At 45.6% G+C, this 18,668-nt stretch overlaps 1 protein-coding gene across 11 annotated transcripts in view; it reads right to left on the bottom strand.

Moving 5' to 3' along the window:
• The window catches only part of TAF1 (TATA-box binding protein associated factor 1), a 140,010-nt gene that overhangs the window by 69,783 nt on the left and 51,559 nt on the right, over positions 1–18,668 (bottom strand). For all 11 annotated transcript variants that reach the window (XR_012160665.1, XR_012160666.1, XM_073358674.1 and 8 more), the window contains 7 exons: positions 14,815–14,956; positions 6,222–6,352; positions 3,638–3,718; positions 2,273–2,422; positions 1,983–2,102; positions 1,643–1,818; positions 376–617 (listed from right to left, as the gene is read on the bottom strand). Coding sequence is in view for 9 of the 11 variants with exons in the window: in XM_073358674.1 (XP_073214775.1) it covers positions 376–617; positions 1,643–1,818; positions 1,983–2,102; positions 2,273–2,422; positions 3,638–3,718; positions 6,222–6,352; positions 14,815–14,956 (1,042 nt within the window). In the remaining 2 variants the exon portion in view is untranslated. The remainder of the gene's footprint in view (positions 1–375; positions 618–1,642; positions 1,819–1,982; positions 2,103–2,272; positions 2,423–3,637; positions 3,719–6,221; positions 6,353–14,814; positions 14,957–18,668) is intronic.

Raw genomic sequence — 18,668 nt, 5'->3', positions numbered from 1 at the left:
TGCAGACCCCTAAAATTTTTCAAACGGAGGGTTCCAAAGAGGATGGATCTAGACTGTTCTAAGTGGTAGCAGATGACAGAACAAGGACTAATGGTCTCAAGTTGCAGTGGGGGAGGTTTAGGTTGGATATTAGGGAAAACTTTTTCACTAGGAGGGTGGTGAAGCACTGGAATGGGTTACCTAGGGAGGTGGTGGAATCTCCATCCTTAGAGGTTTTTAAGGTCAGGCTTGACAAAGCCCTGGCTGGGATGATTTAGTTGGGGATTGGTCCTGCTTTGAGCAGGGGATTGGACTAGATGACCTCCTGAGGTCCCTTCCAACCCTGATATTCTGTGATCTCCTGCCCCCGGCATTCCACTTATTGCAATCACTCACACAATCCTTTTTTGTCTCTCCTGTCCTTTCTGCTCCTTTCTTTGTCATTGCCACTGTCTTCTCCCAGAAGCATCCTCTGCAGCTCCTTCCGCTCCTGTTCTTCTCTCTCCCGAGACAGCTGTGAGCTGGTTTTCTTGTTCTGTAACATATTCTCAATATTCTTTCCCATCTCCTCGAAGTCACTGTCCTCAGCTGAGCTGCTGTCTGTGTCTGTTGACAAGATCTCAGTTGATTCTAAAACTCTGAAACAGGAGACAGCTTCAAAGTCAGTTACCTTACAAACCACAAGTACCTCAACATCTACCCCCACCCGCCATGCATAAATAAGAGGACAAAAGTGACAGCAGTAGGTATGAAACCAGCCCTCCAGGAAGTAGCCTGGAATGTACACAAACCCCTCAAACTGTTAATCAGCTCTCCCACTTCAGCCATCCTGCAGCTCCTGCTCCCAAAAGGAGCCCAAACTCAATGCCCCTCCTCTCATTCAATTGTCCTTCTCTCCCTAGTGATAGTCCAATCATCTGCCTACCCTGCTGGCTCCCAGTCCAACATTTTGGTTGAAGAACCTGGGGCTGGTCTACACTGAAAAGGTACATTGGCACAACTACGTCTCTCAGGGCTGTAAAAATTCCACACCCCCGAGAGACATAGTTAAGCCGACCTAACCCCCAGTTGTAGGTAGAGCTAGGTTGATGGAAGAGTTCTTCCATAGCTACCTCCTCTTGGAAAGGTGGATTACCTACAGCAAAGGGAGAATCCTGCCTGTTGCTGCGGTATGTGTCTACACTGAAGTGCTGCTGCAGCTGTGCCACTGTAGCATTTTAAGTGTAGATATAGGCTCGGAATGGAGATGTAAAATGTCACGAGCTATAGTAACACAGAGAAGGGTGTGGAGCCAGTAGTTGCTATCCAACAGAGACAGGTGTAAGAAGCTAGCAAACTGTGGCCCTAGAAACAAAGCTCTGTGGAATATCATATCACACCTGTCAGGGTATGGTGCCAGACTTCCATTCCTGATCTTTCCCAAAAGGTCTGCAACCAAGAGAACACCAAAACCATGCCGATATTTTCTATAAACATTCCCACAAAGCCCTCATCCTCAGTGCTCTATTAATGTGGCTCAGCTGGACAAATCAACATGAATCCCCACTATGCTTTGGCAGCTCACAGGCATTCAAAGTCCATAAGGCCCATAAGCAAATTGAAAGACTCTAGGCTCCTGACTGTGGGATGGACAGGAGGCTGTAAATGCCTGATAAGAACTTACTTATTCTGCAAGTCGAAGATGCGTTGACACTCCTCTTTATATCTCTCCTGATGTTCTGCCACTGAGAACCGAGACCCACGTGCAAATTTACTCATAGGCCCCTCCCCTGAGCGAGCCTGCTCTGTGGACATTGTGCGCACCACATCAATCACTTCCCAACGGGAAAGCTTCTTAATCTGAGAAACAAGACACACACTAGAAAGGGCTTCAGGAGACAGATAGTTTAGGGAGGAGGATCCGGAGTCAGAAAGGCTAAGAGTTAAAAGTGAGCCCTCTCCATAAGCCACTCTGGATCCCATGCCCGGGGCTCCATACTGTGCAGCTCCTGTATCAAACTCACCTCTTCTTCAGGAACACCAAATTTACGTAGAAGCTGTTTGGCATTTTTGAGAGACAGACGCCGGAGATCAGCATCCGTTCCTGTCACAGTCTTCTTCACTGGCTGTGGCTCCTTGTCATCCTGTTCAAAGAAAGACATAGCCTTTGAATGTCACCACACACACTAACCTTTTCTGTATTCTCATTCCCTCTGTCTGACATCCTCTCAAACCGCCTCCTCCTTACCCATCTTTATTCTACTTCTTCAGACTTATCCCTCTTGCCCCTCACCAGCCTTGGGAACACATCTACCTTCTGCTGTGTTGGTTTGTTAGGGATCTTCACATAAGAGAATCCTTCACCACAACCTGTAGGATCTGCCACACCAGTCACTTCCAGAAGACACTTCCCCTTCATAGCAGCAATGAAGGCTCGTGTGGTATTCCAAGGAGCTGTGCGCACCTGCCATAAAGGAGAGGAATAGGCCATCACACTTCTGTCACTCTCACCAGGGAGAGATTTCCACCCATTTTGGTTTTGGCCCTACCAAAATTTCAAGCAAATTAAACAGTTTTTACTAATGTTCTCAAGTTTAATTTACTGACAGGCCACAGTTTTTAACGGACATAAACTGAGTGAACCATGAACACACACATGATCTGTCCTCAGAAGAAACATTTATGTTCAAACAGCTTTAAAAATACAATGCAATAAATATAGACATCTGCATTCCCTGATATGCTGAGCCCTCCTGACCTGTGCTGTCACCTTAGCTCTCTCCTCTCCCAGGCACCTCTGCTCATGCTAGCACCAGCTGATGCCTCATGAACCCCTGCTGAACTATCAGATTGCATTACTATCTTTTTATTAGATCTAAGCTGATATACAGTCAAATTGAACCGCTTAGGGTCTGCAGTAATCTCCTTCGAGGATGGGACATGGATCACCACAGTCCTCTCACTACTTAGTCTCCTCTCTTTATCCTGAATATTTCTAAGACTGCCATCATCTTGGTAACTAAGCACTGAACAACCATTAACAATGACCATGTCCATAGAGTGGTCTATTCTCCACCTCTTTTCATGGTGATTTTCTTCTTGTCTTTCCAACTCCCAACTCAAATCCCCACCATGGACTGGTCAATGAGAAGATGCTGACAAGGCTCTTTTCCCTATGCTTGAGTGTCTGACCATAGGCCTATCTACCAGCAGCATTCCTGTATAGTGAGCACAGTTGCTTTGGTGGGAGCTGGGTGAATGGGGGTCTCAGATAATACAGTCCTAGCTATTACAACTAGTCAGTGGACTTCAGAGCACTGTTTTAATGTGTTCAGGCCATCCTTTGCTGTTATATTAGCTGTAGTTTTGGCAGAGATTTTACCTTCAGCCCCAGGACACTTAGCACATAATAGGCTAGTGCGGGGGTAGGCTTACATCCCAGTTTGCCACAACTAAGTATTTGTACAGGCAAGCCCTTGCACTGAGTTCATTTTGCAGAAAGGGGTGGATTCCTCAGAATAAAAGTGTGGGGAGGGGGGGAGAGGAAATCACGATTATACAATCCACAACCAAAAGAAAATGTGCTCTCTGTTTAAAAAAAGATTTTATTTATTTGCTACCAGACTAGAATACAGACCATCATATGTCTAACCCTTTCCCTGCTCTGCCTTGACAGTACCTCATCATCAATCTTCATCTGGAAGTCTTCTTCATTCTCTTCCTCTGGGGCAAAGAACGATTTTTCCCCATAACCTGCATCCTGTAGAGAAACAGAAGGAAAAATAAATAAATCAAACTCCCAAATTATAAAAAGGACCCATGAGAAAAGGAAAAAACGGAGTACTATGAGATTGACAGTCTCCAGCAGAGAACAGACCAAGTGTAGTATACAGAACACACTGTGGGGAGAGACCACCAGGAGATTAACAAAGCTGAAACATGGTATCAGCATTTGGACTAGGGTTACCGTATGTAGCGGGATGGTCACCTGCTGAAGGCCCAAAGCAGGTACTGGGGTTTCAGAGGGGCAGCCCAGGGTTAGGCAAAGGCAGCTGGTCTAAACCCTCCTTACCAATGATGAGTGATTTACAGTCTGCCCCAGTGAATGTGGGCTAGATGGTGACTGTCAGTAGCCACTGAGGCAAGGTGGGGATAGAGGGGTTGGGGTTCCCCTTGGTGGGGAGACCCAGATTGTGGGTTATTGCTGGGGGCAGAACCCTGACATAGAGGGGCACCAAGGTCCGGGAGGGACACGGGGGCCAGTGGCAAGCGAGACACCGGCCTGAAGAGGGTGCTCCAGGCTGGAACAGCTAATTCCCAGGATGACCAGCGCTGGTGAGTCCTCGCTTCACGACACCATATTTCAGGTTCCCTAAAAGAGGACACTGCCGGGGTGAGGGGGTAGCAGGTGGGGAGTCTGAGGAGGGGAGCTTGCAAAGGGGAGGAGTATTTGTGGGAGTGTGTGTACCAGGAGGGGGGGTTTGGAGGGATACTGGAGCTGGGGGGGGGGGTGTATACTGGGAGGGATACCAGGAGTGTGTACTGGGAAGGGGTACATGCGGCCTCACTCTTGAAGTGGGGGGCAGTCACTCCCTGTCGCAGTGATAGTGCGGCTGGTACAGCCCAGGATGCAGCGCCAGCCCTCAGTCAGCACCGCCCTTTGGGCCTCTCCCCTTCCCCAGGCCTGGGAGCTGGGGCTTGGGTGGGCAGGATCCGGGAGCTGGGGCTGCAGAGAAGGGACCAATCTGGGCACAGACAACTCTTTCTGAGCTGCAACTTCTGCTCACAAGAATCCTAGACATTGCCTCTTAACTGAAAAATCCATCCAGACAGAGGCACAGGATCAAAAAAAAAAAAAAAAAAAGAGGTCATGTCTGGGAAAACCCGGACATATGGCAACCCTAATTTGAGCAAACTCTGAAATCTTGACTTAAAAAAATAACCGGTTTTCAAAGCAAGTCCAGTGGCCCCCGTGCAGGCTAGCCCACTGGCTAGGCCTCCCACTCACTAATTCATTCTCCACACCCCTTCTCAGCCTCTGGGATGCCATGTCTCCACTAGATACTTCCTCACCAAGTACAGTAAGGGGACAGGGTGGGGAAACCCATCCAAGATGGTGGGAATCTAATGGTTCCCTTTTGTCATGTACACCTCTACCCTGATATAACGTGACCCGATAGAACGTGGTTCCTCCCCCACCCCCACCCCGGGGTCTGGGAGGCAGGAGCTGTGGGGGGGGGCACTTTCGGGGGCCCTGCAGTCCCAGAGTGGCCCAGGGGATTAGCGGGGGGGCCAGGAGCAGCACACTCCGCTTCGCTCGCCCCAGCCCCACCCATGTCGCTTGGGGAAGGGGGCTTGGGGAAAGGGATTCCCCCCCGCAATCACTAGCAGCAGCGGAAGTGAAGCAGCTCAGTCCCAGCCCACCAGCTCCCAGCTGCGGCGCTCCACTTCCCACCGCTGGTGAGTGCGGGACCTTTCCCCAACCACCACCCCCACCCCACCCCCAGCAACACGGCTGGGGCCAGGACAAGGAAAGCGGCACGGGCTGGGGCCGCATCGCTCCACGTCCCACCGCCGGTGAGTGCGGAGGGCATCTTTTCCCCAACCTCCCCACACTCACCAGTGGCAGGAAGCGGAGCAGCCCCGCCCCAGCCTGCTCCGCTCTGCTACCTCCCGTTGCCCCCCGTACTCACCTGCAGCGAAAAGCGGAGCATCCTTTCCCCAACCTCCCTGCACTCACAGGCGGTGGGAAGCGGAGAGCCGTGGCTGTGAGGTGGCGGAGTGGAGCCATGTTGCTCCACTTCCCGCCGCTACCAGTGAGTGCCTGTCGGGGGTGGGGGGTGCGGATAGGGGTCGGAGCAGTCAGGGGACAGGGAGCAGGGGGGTTGGGTAGGGGGTGGGGTCCTGGGGGTGATTAGGGACAGGGGTCTCTGGAGGGGGCGGTCAGGGAACAAGGAACGGGGGGGGGGGGGGCCAAAGCAAGTTCGATATAATGCGGTCTAAACTATAACGCGGTGAGATTTTTTTGTCTCCTAAGAACCGTATTATATTGGGGTAGAGGTGTATCCAGTTTCCTCTCTGGACATCTGGAAGTGCAGAAGAGGGTTTAGTTGTTTGCCCCAGAGTCAAGAGGCTAATCTACCAAAACTAAGGCAAAATTAGTCCCCCCATTAGGGAAAGTTGCACCTTGCTTCATTCTCCACAAAGAAAGAGTTACTTGTAGTTTATCAGTACATATCAGCTAGCCTGAAAGAGACATTTACCTTTAGCCGCTGTTCAGCTGCAATCATGCTATAATAGGCGCAGCACTGCTCTGGGGACACCATCGCTCTTATTTCCTCTTCTGTTGGTAATCTAAAGTCTGACTTTAATACCCACCAATTTGAGTCCATCCCTGAAAAATGCAGAGATGAGGAGGTTACTTACTTGTAACAAATAGAGACCATCCCTCAAAGAAGAAGGAAAGGTTACTTACCTGTAACTAGAGGTTCTTTGAGATGTGAGGTCCCTATCTGTATTTAACTACCCGCCCTCCTTCCCCTCTGCTTTGGATCTCTTGTATTCACGGTGGAGAAGGAACTGGAGATGTGATTGGTCTACCCTACCCTTTATCATCTTGGACGAAACCATGAGGCAAGCCAAGGGAGCACTTGTGGACAATGGATACTACCATTTTCAAAATCTCCAGTTTTGGACACATGGTGCACTTGCATAAACACTTAGTGGAATACAGATAGGGACCACGCTTCTTGAAGAACCTTCAGCTACAGACAAGTAACAACTTCTCCTTTTCTTCTCCTTCAACCAATAGTCCCTATTGTATTCCACTGAGCATGATTAACGAGCAATACCTAAGTCAGAGGAGGGTGCAAGGATGAGGATGGAATGGTTGAGCAGAGGACAGCAGTTCCAAATGAGGCATCCATCGCAGAGTTCTATACCAAGATGTAATGCATAGCAAAGGTATGTACTGAACTTCACGTGGCTGCTCTGCATATGTCGTGGAGGGGGGCCGTGGTTGATGCTTGTGGGCTCTTGTGGAATGGGCCCTCCCTCTAAGGGGTGGAGGCAGTCCAGATAACAGTGTAAATGTATCCCGAAATCCACTTAGAGTCTCTGTGTGGAGATCACCTGTCCCTTGACTCTTAACTATTGTAATAAACAAATCTAGGGGATTTCTTGATCAGTCTCACCCTCTGTAGATAGAAGGCCAAGGCTCAGCAGATGTCAAGGGAGTGAAGTCCACATTCTTCTTCTGAAGCATGAGGCTTCGGGAAGAAAGCAGGTAAGTGGATGGATTGGTTGAGATGAAACTGGATATGACCTTTGGCAGAAACTTCGTATGTAGGCACAGGGGGACTTTATCCTTATGGGAAATGGTGAAATGCAGGTCCGCATCCTGGCCCCAAGTTCACCTACCCTTCTTGCCAAAGCAATACCCAAAAGGAAGGTGAATTTCATGGAAAGGAGAGGCCTAGAACACTAAGCCAGCGGTTCAAAGCATTAGCATTGACAGAACTAAGTTGAAATCTCACTGGGGAGCAATAGATTGTACGGGTGGCAAGGTTCTGATGAGGCCTTTCCAAGACCTAGCAGTCAACAGGTGTATGAATACAGTGTGTCCTTCAATGGGGCGGAGGGGTGTGGAAAGCGCTACCTGCTGCCAGGTGAACCTTGACAGAGTTGAGGGCAAGACCCGATGCTTTCAAGGACAGGAGATCATCTAAAAGAAGGAATCTCCACCTCTTCTGGGTAAGCGCTTTCTTTTGGGCCCAGGAGGCAAAGCGTTTCCGCTTGGCCTGGTAGGAGCACCTCAGACTCTTTCCTGCCGCTTGGCCTGGTAGGAGCACCTCAGACTCTTTCCTGCCGCTTGAGAGGGTTTTCCGCACTTGGGTCAGGATGTCTGATCCCGCTGTTGTGTTGTGTTAGTAGCTCAGGAAAGGTGGGGGTAAGAAGTGGGGGATGGGTTGACATATGGAGAAGGTTGGGGAACGAGAACTGTCTGGGCCAGAATGGGGTGATCAGGATGACTGTTGCTCTCTCCCTCCTGATCTCATGGAGTACTCATGGAAGGAGTGGCAGAGCAGGGAAGGCGTAGTTTATCTGGTCCAACCAGCAGAATAGGAGACCATCAGCCTGAAAGTGGAGACTGATAGCCCCTCTGGAGTAGTATGTGCTGCATTTGTTGTTGGCAGGGAAGGCACAGAGGTCCCTGATCAGAGTCCCCCATTGGCTGAATATGTCGCTCACTATGGTATCGTGAAGTTCCCATGCATGATCAGTGACCAAACTTCTGCCGAGTGAGTCAGCAATCATGTTCTGAGTCCCCAGAAGGTAGGCTGCAGGCAACAGGATCTGTGGGCAATATATCAGTTCCATAGATTGACCTCCTCCACACACAAAGCGAGTGACTTCGGGGTCCCCTGTTGATTGGACAACACCAGCACTGTTCATTACATCAACCTGGTAAGAACATGATGGGAGCAGATGGATGGGAGAAATGTTTGGCATGCCTTCCGTACAGCCCAGAGTTCCATAATTTGATGTGCATCCTAGATTTCCAAGGGGTCATGTTCCCTGTGTCATGTGGCGTCCCATGTGCACTTCCCCACCCTACAAGGGATGCATCAGAGATGATCATCCTGTCTGGGAAGAAAGGGAACCCCCATGCAGATATGTCGCAGGTCTGTCCACCACTGGAGGGAGGAGAGTATCTTGGGAGGAAAAGTCAGCATAAGGTCCATGGCATGGGCAAGTGGTGAGTAAACTCCCTGGAGCCACATCTGGAAGCAGGGAAGGTGGAGACGAATGAAAGCGGTAACATATGTGCATAAGGCCACGTGGTCCAAGAGGGATACACAAGTCCTGGCTGGGACAGAGGGACTGTTAACTACAGTTCTTGCAGAGTCTGGAATCTTTCTATGCTGATGCTGACTCTGAGGGAAGAAAGGAGCCTGAGACAGATGGAGGCTGAGATACAGGCTTTGTCTCTGGATTGTGCTGCTAGGAGCCAGTCGTCAAGATATGGGAATTCATAACACCTGAGGTAGGCCGCCCTGATGAAGAAAACTTTGGTGAAGACCTTGGAGCAGTGCTGAGTCCAAATGGCATGACCCTGTCTTGAAAATGCTGAGGGCCTACTGTGATACAGGCGTCTGTCTATACGAAAATAACTGTCCTGCATATCTAGAGTCATAAACCACATGCCTTTTTCCAATGACGGGATGATGGCTGCTAAGGTGACCATAAAAAACAAACAGTTACCTACCATTCATAACTGTTGCTCTTCAAGATGTGTTGCTCATGTCCATTCCATTCTAGGTGTGCATGCGCCCACGTGCACAGTTGTCTGAGACTTTCGCCTTAGCGGTATCCGTAGGGTTGGTTGTGGCGCCTCCTTGAGTGCCACGCTCATGCATCAGTATATCAGGCGCCGCCGACCCTACACCCTCTCAGTTCCTTCTTGCCAGAAACTCCGACAGTGGGGTAGGAGGGCAGGTGATGGAATGGACATGAGCAACACATCTCAAAGAACAACAGTTACGAAAGGTAGGTAACTGTTTTTTCTTCTTCGAGTGCTTGCTCATGTCATTCCATTCTAGGTGACTCACAAGCACTATCTACAGAGGTGGACTTGGAGTTCATAGCCTTGCAGCTTGCAGTAGTGCCCTACCAAACTCAGCATCATCCCAGGCCTGCTAGGTCAGTGCATAGTGGGATGTAAACGTATGGGTGGACAACCAGGTGGCTGCCCTGCAGATGTCCTGGATAGGCACCTGGGCCACAAACGCTTCTGAAGAGGCCTGCAACAATCACCGGGAGCAGCATCTTCGCTTGATCATAGCAGAAGCGAATGCAGGCAGTGATCCAAGAAGAAATGTTTTGAGCAGATACAGGGTGACCTTTCATCTTAAGAGCCACAGCGATGAACAATTCGTTGACTTACGGAAGGGCTTAGTCCTGTTGATGTAGAAGCCCAGAGCCTCCTAACATCCAAGGCATGCAGTCTACGCTCCTCCTGTGACTTATGTGGCTTTGCCAAGAAGACCGGTAAGTAAAATGTCCTGGCTTGAATGAAACAGAGACCACCTTGGGCAGGAAAGCCAGGTGCGGTCTCAGTTGGACCTTGTCCTTGTAGGAGACCATATAAGGCGGTTCCGAGGTGAGCACGCGACACTCAGACTCAACGGGCCGAAGTCACCGCAAGCAAGAACGCAACCTTCCAGGACAGAAGAAGGAGAGAACAGAAAGCCAAAGGCTCAATAGGAGGAGCTGCGACAGCACCAGTTTCAAGTCCCATGGGGGAACAAGGTCCTTGACATGCGGGTAGAGGAGCTCAAGGACCTTGAGAAATCTGGCCATCATGTGCTGGGCGAAAACCAATCTGCCCTTGAGCGGCAGATGGAAGGCCGAGATGGCCGCCAAGTGGACCTTGATTGATGAAAGAGAAGCCCTGGAGCTTGAGATACGGAATGCAGTCTAAAATCAGCTACAATGACACTCGCTCAGGCCAAATGCCTTTATCCAAGGTCCAACAGCTGAACTGCTTCCACTTGACCAGGTAGATTGCTCTTGTAGAGGGCTTTCTACTTCCCAACAGGACCTGCTGGATATCGGCCGAGCACTGCTGCTCCTGCTCATTCAACTACACAGCAGCCAAGCTGTCAGGTGCAGCGCTGCCAGATTTGGATGCAAAAGACTGCCGTGATCTTGGGACAGCAAGTCCAGCCTGAGCAGCAGCTGGAACAGAGTCGCCACCGAAAAGTCCAGCAGCGTGCTGTACCAGTGCTGGCACGGACAAGCCGGTGCTATGAGGCTCTCCCTCACCCTGTCCTGCTTGGTCTTCAGGACGACCCTTGGGAGCAACAGCACCAGAGGAAAGGTGTACATCAGAGCCCCGACCAATGGAATAGAAAAGCATTTGACAGGGATCCCCTGTCCATGCCCCTTATTGAGCAAAAGATGTGGCATTTCCTGTTCTGCCTGGATGCGAACAGGTCCATCTGGGGAGTTCCTCACTTGCGGAAACTGGAGCTGACCACCTCCGGATAGAGGGACCGTTCATGGCGAGATGCGAAGGTCCTGCTGAGGCGATCTGCCACAGCGTTCTTGGCCCCTGGAAGGTGAGTGGCAATGAGGTGTATACTGTGTTGCTGACAGAGGTCCCAGAGCCTGAGGGCTACATCCTCTCAGCTACATTCCAAATCTCAATTATTCTAGTGTAACATCCAGTAATGGGAACTAATTGAACAAATCCCCGATATTAAAAACAAATTAGGGTTAGAGATGGATTTTCTGCTTCAATTATGTTTATCATGGTCAATGCCTTGAAGCTAACAGACTGCTGTGCCACGTCCTCCCCTGCCTCTTAACACTTAAGTTTCAAAAGTGTTTAATATACCAATGATGTTCCAATCAGGGTGGATAAAAATCAATGATTTTTTTTTCATATTTTTTTTTTATTTAAATCGGATTTTTTTGATAAAATGCTTTTTGAGGAAAAAACCTATCTAAAGATAGTTTTAATTAAGATATCTTTGAGCTATAACATATTTCATCATGGAATAGGGATTATAAATTCTAATTCTATAGTATGAGACAATATATTCATGTAATGTTTAAGAAAAGTTTTGTAAATGAGTTCCAACAGTTCATGGATTAGGAACCCAATCTTATGGGGTTCCAGGGGCTTTAGTATAGATTATTTAGGTTAATCTTTCTATCTACCCAATGGGACTCAGTGCTCAGTCTAAAAGATACCATCAGAGATGCTTAGTTTTGCAGTTCTCAAACTGTATTGGTCTCTCCAGAGATAACATGCTTGTTAAATACAAGAATGTTTTTAAATAAATGAATATATAGAGGTGAAAAATAACAGACCTCAACCCTATTGTCCCTCTACAAATCTGTGTACACAGTGTTAATCCCTTACCTCTCTCTAAAAGAGCCAAGTTTCAAAAAGTTCAATGAATAGAAGATTGTTGGGGGCAGAATAGATCTGGACAAGAAGAAGTCTGGAGATAAATGTGAGAAGGGAGGGACAGGCAGTAGAAACAAAAGTGAAACTGTTTGAGCAGCATATTCCAGAAGTGTTGAAGTCTTTCTGAGTGTAGCCTTCACTGATTTGAGATCTACCATACCATTCTCTCACTAGAAGGGAAAACCTGTAATGACAGCAGGCCGTAAAAGAGACCCAGTTTGGGAATATTTTAATGAAGTTCCTCTACCTGTGGGTAAGAAAGGCATGCATGCAAAATGCAAACAGTGCGACAAAGAAATGCAAGGTCTGGTTGCCCACATGAAACATCATGAGAAGTGTTCCTTCTCAGGAGGAAGCTGTGTTGAAGATGAAAGGAACATGTCTGAACATGCAGGATCTTCAGGTTGGTAAATTTTTTTTTATTTCATACTTCTTTCTTAAGGACTGCCTGTCCTCCTTCTGGACTATTCTTGAATTCTCATGTTTGAGCAAAAAATATAGTTGTTACTCTATGGTACTATCATTTTAGATGAAGTTGTGATAAAAAAATAATCAGCTGAAATAGGTAGATCTTCCTTTTACAATTTCACCTTTAAAGTAGTACTGAGTTTCAGTGAATGCAATGAGGAATACTCAATGAGCAGTATGGCAATAATAATTAAATAACTGCATTGACTTATTTTCTTTAGGAGAATCCATCCTCAGCATACAGGATTCAGAAGACTATCCACCTTCAAGATCACCATCATTTTCTATAGTTTCAGAGTTATCTGCCAATGATAGTGTTTCAGTCACATCATGTGTGTCACATAGCCACAGTATATCACCTGCAGCAAAAAGAAAAAAAAAACTCCATCATCCAGAAACAACCATAGATAAGTTTGTGATAAGAACCAGCAGACTACAAAAAGAGGTAATTGATGAAAAAATTGCCCAGTTTGTTTATGCAACAAACTCTCCTTTCTGAATGACTGAGAACCCACACTTCATTAACATGGTTCAGTCATTAAGACCAGGATACAGTCCACCCAACAGAGCAGATGTTCTCAAAACCTTAACTGCTGAAGAAGAGTTGGCTATGACACGGACATCCAGCAATCATCCCTCCATAATGCCAACTATAATAAACTTCAGAGCTAAGGGTGAATATATGTTTGCTGATGATGTTTTAAAGGAAGTCACAGCAGTGAACTGGTGGAAGTCACTTAAGAGCTTGGATTCAGAGGCTGTTGAAGTGATAATCTCACTTTTAACAGCAGTAGCTTCTTCTGCCGGCGTAGAAAGAATATTTTCTTCCTTTGGACTAATTAATTCCATATTGAGAAATCGTTTGGGACCTGAAAAATCAGGAAAGCTTGGTTTTCTTTTCCAGATTACGAACAGGAAAATAAAGGTGAAGACGACAGAGTTAGCTGCAGAAGCCAATATTTTAAGTTTCTCATGTTGACCTGGCTGACATAAGTGATTTTTTTTTTTTTAAATATTTCATTTAACTATTTTAGTTAAAAACTATTTTAACAAAAACAAACCTGATTTTAAAATACTTGAATGTTTAACTAAGTTCAAAAATTCATGTCTCTCTGGTGATGTTCTCCTCCTAATACAGCATTGCAAGAAAATCCTCCAAATATTAACGATTACTTATTGAATTGGAGATAGTTCACCTCCCAATGACTTCATAAATATCTGCTTCCATTACCTTTGGTAAATGAAATAACCAATCATTCATTTTCTGATATAGCTGTAAAACTAATCTGAAAAGTTTTCAAAAATAAATCACTTTAAAAATGTACAGTATGTACCTTCTAAAAATGAAACCTACATCTCTATCTCTGAGTTGTAAGGAATATGTATTAAGTTTATAACAACCAACAAGAATGCACTTTTATGTAGAAATCCATGATTAAATAGAGAGTCTTCCTGACTAGTGATTTAAATAATGATTTAAATCAAATCCACCCTGGTCCCAACGGCATTTATCCCTCTTCTCATTCCCCAACATCCCTATAAATCCACTTTTCTTCAGCCATCCAATATACAGCTCTACACTACTTCCTTCTTGCCTCTTTGTGTTTCTGTCATTCTGTATATGGTATTTGCTTGAATCAGATTGTCAAACTCTTAGGGCAGGGGCAAGAATTCAGTTTGCCTTTGTCTGTAAGACACAATGTGCATCTCCACACTCAGTAAAAATTTCTCTCAGTGCCAGCAGGAAAATGAGGGGGTTGTGTGCAAGTTAGTATAGAAAGTTCAGTGCCAGCCTGACAAATCCCTACTCCAAAGGGTTTACAACAGCAGTGGCCACTTTTGGCCCTCGAGATCAACTGTTTTAAGAAGAAAATTTGTATTTGTGAATTGAAAAGGTGTTTGCTGAACCAGGCCTTTAGGATTTTAAACCAATACATTCAAATCAGACTCATCACTACAAGGACGAGGTAAGAAGTGCCACCTCCTCAACTGCAGAGTACACATGGTTTGCATCAGAGCAGTTGCTGTCCCTTCTCAGCAGCTACCCTGTAGGCCTCTTGCTGCATTGCAGTGGCAGGAGGAGAGTAAGTAGTTGCTCCCTTGCCCCTTTTCCTGCCAAGCTGTGGAAGGCAAAGGCACAAGTTTGGAGCTGAACTGGCTCTGCTGAGCCTAGAGAAATAGCTGAAGCACTACTGTGGCCCCTTGACCTTTTTTAAATAATACGTTGAGGTCTCAGGCTGAACATCACTTGTTCACATTCAAACAAGCTAGAGAACATAAACAAGAGGTGGATGTGGCCTTTTGGGAAGAGGTTAGCGTTCAGCTATTTCTTGAAGGTGGTAAGAGGACGGCAGACTAAAAAGGTGACCTTTTTGAGTGATTGAGCTACATGGAAGGCTCTGGATTACCTGTGCGTTTAAAGTCAGCACATAGCTTTAGCCGCTTTCGAATGCTGCTCTCTGAGTGTGAAGGAAATGCCTTCTTGATATCCTCCATGCGAATTCTCCGCGGCCGGTCTCTGCTCTTCCAGAACAAGCGATAAATGAAGACCTAGAAAGCAAGCCAAGAAAATTGCTGTATGCTTTGTGTGCTGAACACTCATTGAATATGGAATTTATTATAGGCAGGGCTAACAGTGCTGCCTATACTTAAGAACGACCAACATTTCCCATCAGAAGAGCCACTTTCCGTTGCTTATAACTTTACCAAACTAACCATTTAGGCTTAAATTTTCCATGCCAGGTGTCTGCCTAAAGCTGAATTTTTTTTGGAAAATATCAAGCAAAATGGTTCAGCCATTTCCAAGAACAAGATTAATGAAAAATCCGATTTGCCCAAGTTAAAGAAAAAAATTCTTATGACTTTCATTAGGATCTCTAGAGTTTCTATACTTTGGAACAGGGACTTGATTTTTGACAGGAGGAGATCACCATGGTGTGAGGAATATGCCTTTAGCTGGTCCTGTGACTAAACATGCAAATTTGGGGAAAAAATGTTACAAGCCTTTGAAAAATCTCAGTTCATGCATGCTCCATACAGACTTGCTAATTTGGCAGCTAAATTCTCAAAGATTTGGGCTGCATTCAGCATGCTCCAGCAGGACCTTCCCTGCACCTGCTCTTCCCAACTTCTGTGGCACTTGCCACAGAAACAGAGCTCAGAGACCTTTCTGCTCTCAATATTCCCCCTGTTGGCACTTAGCAACCTGGCTGAAATGCAGAGAAGCCCCAGAAGGGGATACAAAAGAAAGATTTGGATGAAGAGCCTGCAGAGGGAAGGGAGAAAAACTGGGAATGGTTGGACAAGGAAACTGGAACAAGGATCCTCAAAAGGGCAGGGAGAGAAAGAGGGAAGAGGATAAAGACAAACTCTAATAGAAAGCCAAGAGGGGGAGACTCAAGGAAACTGGCTGGAGGGGAAAGAGCAAGAAGTGTCTGTGAGAACTCCCGCCCTTTCAGAACTAGGAATGGAACCAAGATTCCTGAGTTTCATCATTCCTCTGCTGTCAGCAAATATCTCTGAAACCTACCGGCAAAGTATGTGTCTCATCTGCCTCTAGTGGCTGGACCACACACAACCTCCTACTGCAATCAATCAGTTATTCTATAAGCTCAAATGGCAACAGTCTGTTCTTTGGACCAAAAGGTTTCAAACCTGTTGATTAACCATGTCGAAATCAAAAGATTCCATATGATGGAATTTTTTCAGTTTGCTTTTTTAAAACCTAGAAAATTACACATAAAAAATGTGTTAAAAGAACTTCAAAGATTGCAAAGTCAAATATACAAAAGCTCAGAAGTGCCAGAATTAAGGCTGCCTGTACTACCTTAATTTGGCCCCCTTGCGTATATGCATTATGACAGTCTTTAACTACATGATCACATACCATTATATCCATGGCTCCACTGCTTCATTCAGTGCACAGAATGAATGGTGCTCTGAGAATCAATCAGGATTATGTGGTGGTGAAGGAGGCTGTTGTCTATAGGATCCCTACCTCATCTGTTGCAGAAGTTGGAAGGTGTGTAGTAAATGAGGCAGGGGAATCACAGGGGGAGAAAATAAGTCTCCTGCTTAAGGCATCTGCATGCTGTCCTAGAGAACTGGATTCTATCCCTGCTTCTGCCACAGAGTTCCTATGAGATGCTAGGCACGCCACTTAAACCAAAACTTTTCATCAGTGGTCATTAATCGTGTTTCTCTCATTTTCTAGGTGCCCAACTTGAAACATCTGGGGCTTGATTTGCAGAAGTGCTCTGCCCTCACAACTGGCACTGAAGTAGCCAAACCTGTGCTTTGAACATATAAAGGGATATATAATATTAAGTTCTATGAAAAATCTAGTCTTAATCATCTCAAATTGGGCACCCAAAATTGGTGGAAACTTTTTATTTTCTTCTTGGTGCCCCATCTATAAAATGGGAATAATAATACCCCATCACCTCACAGAGGTGATATACTAGGCCTCTGTACTCCTGTCATGTCGAACAGCAGAAGTTATTTCTGTGTTTCAGAGAGGAATTTTAGATTCGATAACAACAATAGCAGGCTAGATAATTTAACTACAAACTGCTGCATTGTGATGAAGTAACATGTTTATCTTTTCTTTTTATTTCTTTCTATTAGTATACTAAGTAGTTCATATAAATATGGATATTAGTAGATTGTGTTTGATATTGTGTTTAGCGTATAATTTTATTAGCTGGCAAAAGAGACCAAAAAGGTGTTAGTTATATACAAAATTAAAAGCTATCTAAAACATTATGCAACACACTCCTGCAATTTAAGAAATTTTTGTTGCCAAGGGAAACTCGCAAGTATTAGAAGTATTTTGAATCATGCTGTCTATTTTAAATAGAAATGTAATCTATAAAAATAACAGAGGTATCTGTTTTATACTAAAAGTGACATGGTCAACTTGTACACCGAGAGACTAATGTGAAATAAAAACCTAAAGTGAATCCAACCAAAATTTTATAAGGGCCAAGTGACAAAGAGGCCTAATTGATGGATTGGCAGTTTCACAGAGTCAAATTAAGATATGAAGTGATCTTACCAACTTTATCAGTGAAGTGATCGGAACAACCAGGTAGTGATAAGATACAGACAGCTGTTTTATCTCACTTCATTAACTGTTACAGCTTATTGCTGTTGAACCAGGCAAATAAGACAAAGTGAGTTACTAAAAGAGTACAGCATCAAAGAATGTGAAGAGACCTTATGTGAAGACTATCCTAATTTTATTATGAACTTCAAAATGGACATTTCTGTAAACAGATAAGAATGCTGAAGGAGAAAGTGCAACTCAAAATAACAGAGCCATGTAAAACTGGCCAAAAGGTAGACTGAAAGAGCCTCATGGAAAGCCACTTGGAGAAGTGGGTTGTTGGCTAGAGCCTGAATTAACAGGTGTCCTAAACAACTATCACCCTAAATGCAGATCTGTTGGCAAAATATTTGTAAATTGGTATAGCCTCACATGTCTTACACAAACTGGGATGCATAAGATATCATCAGGCTTGATGAATAAGTCTGAAATCAATAAGACAAAATTCAGTCAGACAAGTGCAAAGCGTTCTACTTTGCAACGAAAAAATCAAATGCACAAATACAAAATGGGGAATAACTGGGTAGGCAGTAGTACTGCAGAAAAGGATCTAGGGGTTACAGTGGATCACAAATCGAATGAATCAACAGTGTGATGCAGAAACAGTTGTGAAAGAGGCAAATGTCATTCTGGGACAGAACAGGATTGTTGAATGCAAGACACAGGAAGTAACTGTTCTGTAATACTCAGCACTGGTGAGGCCTCTCTTCTTCTTCAAGTGATGTCCCGATGGGTGCTCCACTGTAGGTGCCTAGAAAGCAGTGCCCCTACTTGGAAGGCTGGGGCTTTGGAGTGGTATTTACTGCAAATGATAGAACAGTGCGTCCTAGCAGAGTATCTTTGGGGCAACCTGAGCAATGGCGTAGCAATGGCTAAAAACGTCCACTGATGCCCACGTGGCTGGTTTACAAAAGTCAGCAATCGGGACATTATTGAGAAACTCTCCACCTCAATTGCCTGAGCGGGTGGAATGTGCTCTAGTTACAGGAGGTGGTGGTCAATTGTGTAGTTGGTAGGACAGTGAGATCCACTTGGAAAAACATTGCTTAGAGATTTTGAATTAAATTCCTATTTTTAGTAATTAAGTGATTGTTTAAATTGAAAACATTTAACTTTACAGATGTTGGGTTGAACAGTTACCGACAGACCCGTAAT

This window comes from Lepidochelys kempii, chromosome 9 (assembly GCF_965140265.1).
Source record: "Lepidochelys kempii isolate rLepKem1 chromosome 9, rLepKem1.hap2, whole genome shotgun sequence".
NCBI lineage: Eukaryota > Metazoa > Chordata > Testudines > Cheloniidae > Lepidochelys > Lepidochelys kempii.
The sequence above is the reverse complement of the archived record's forward strand: the minus strand, read 5'-3'. Positions and strand labels throughout refer to the sequence as shown.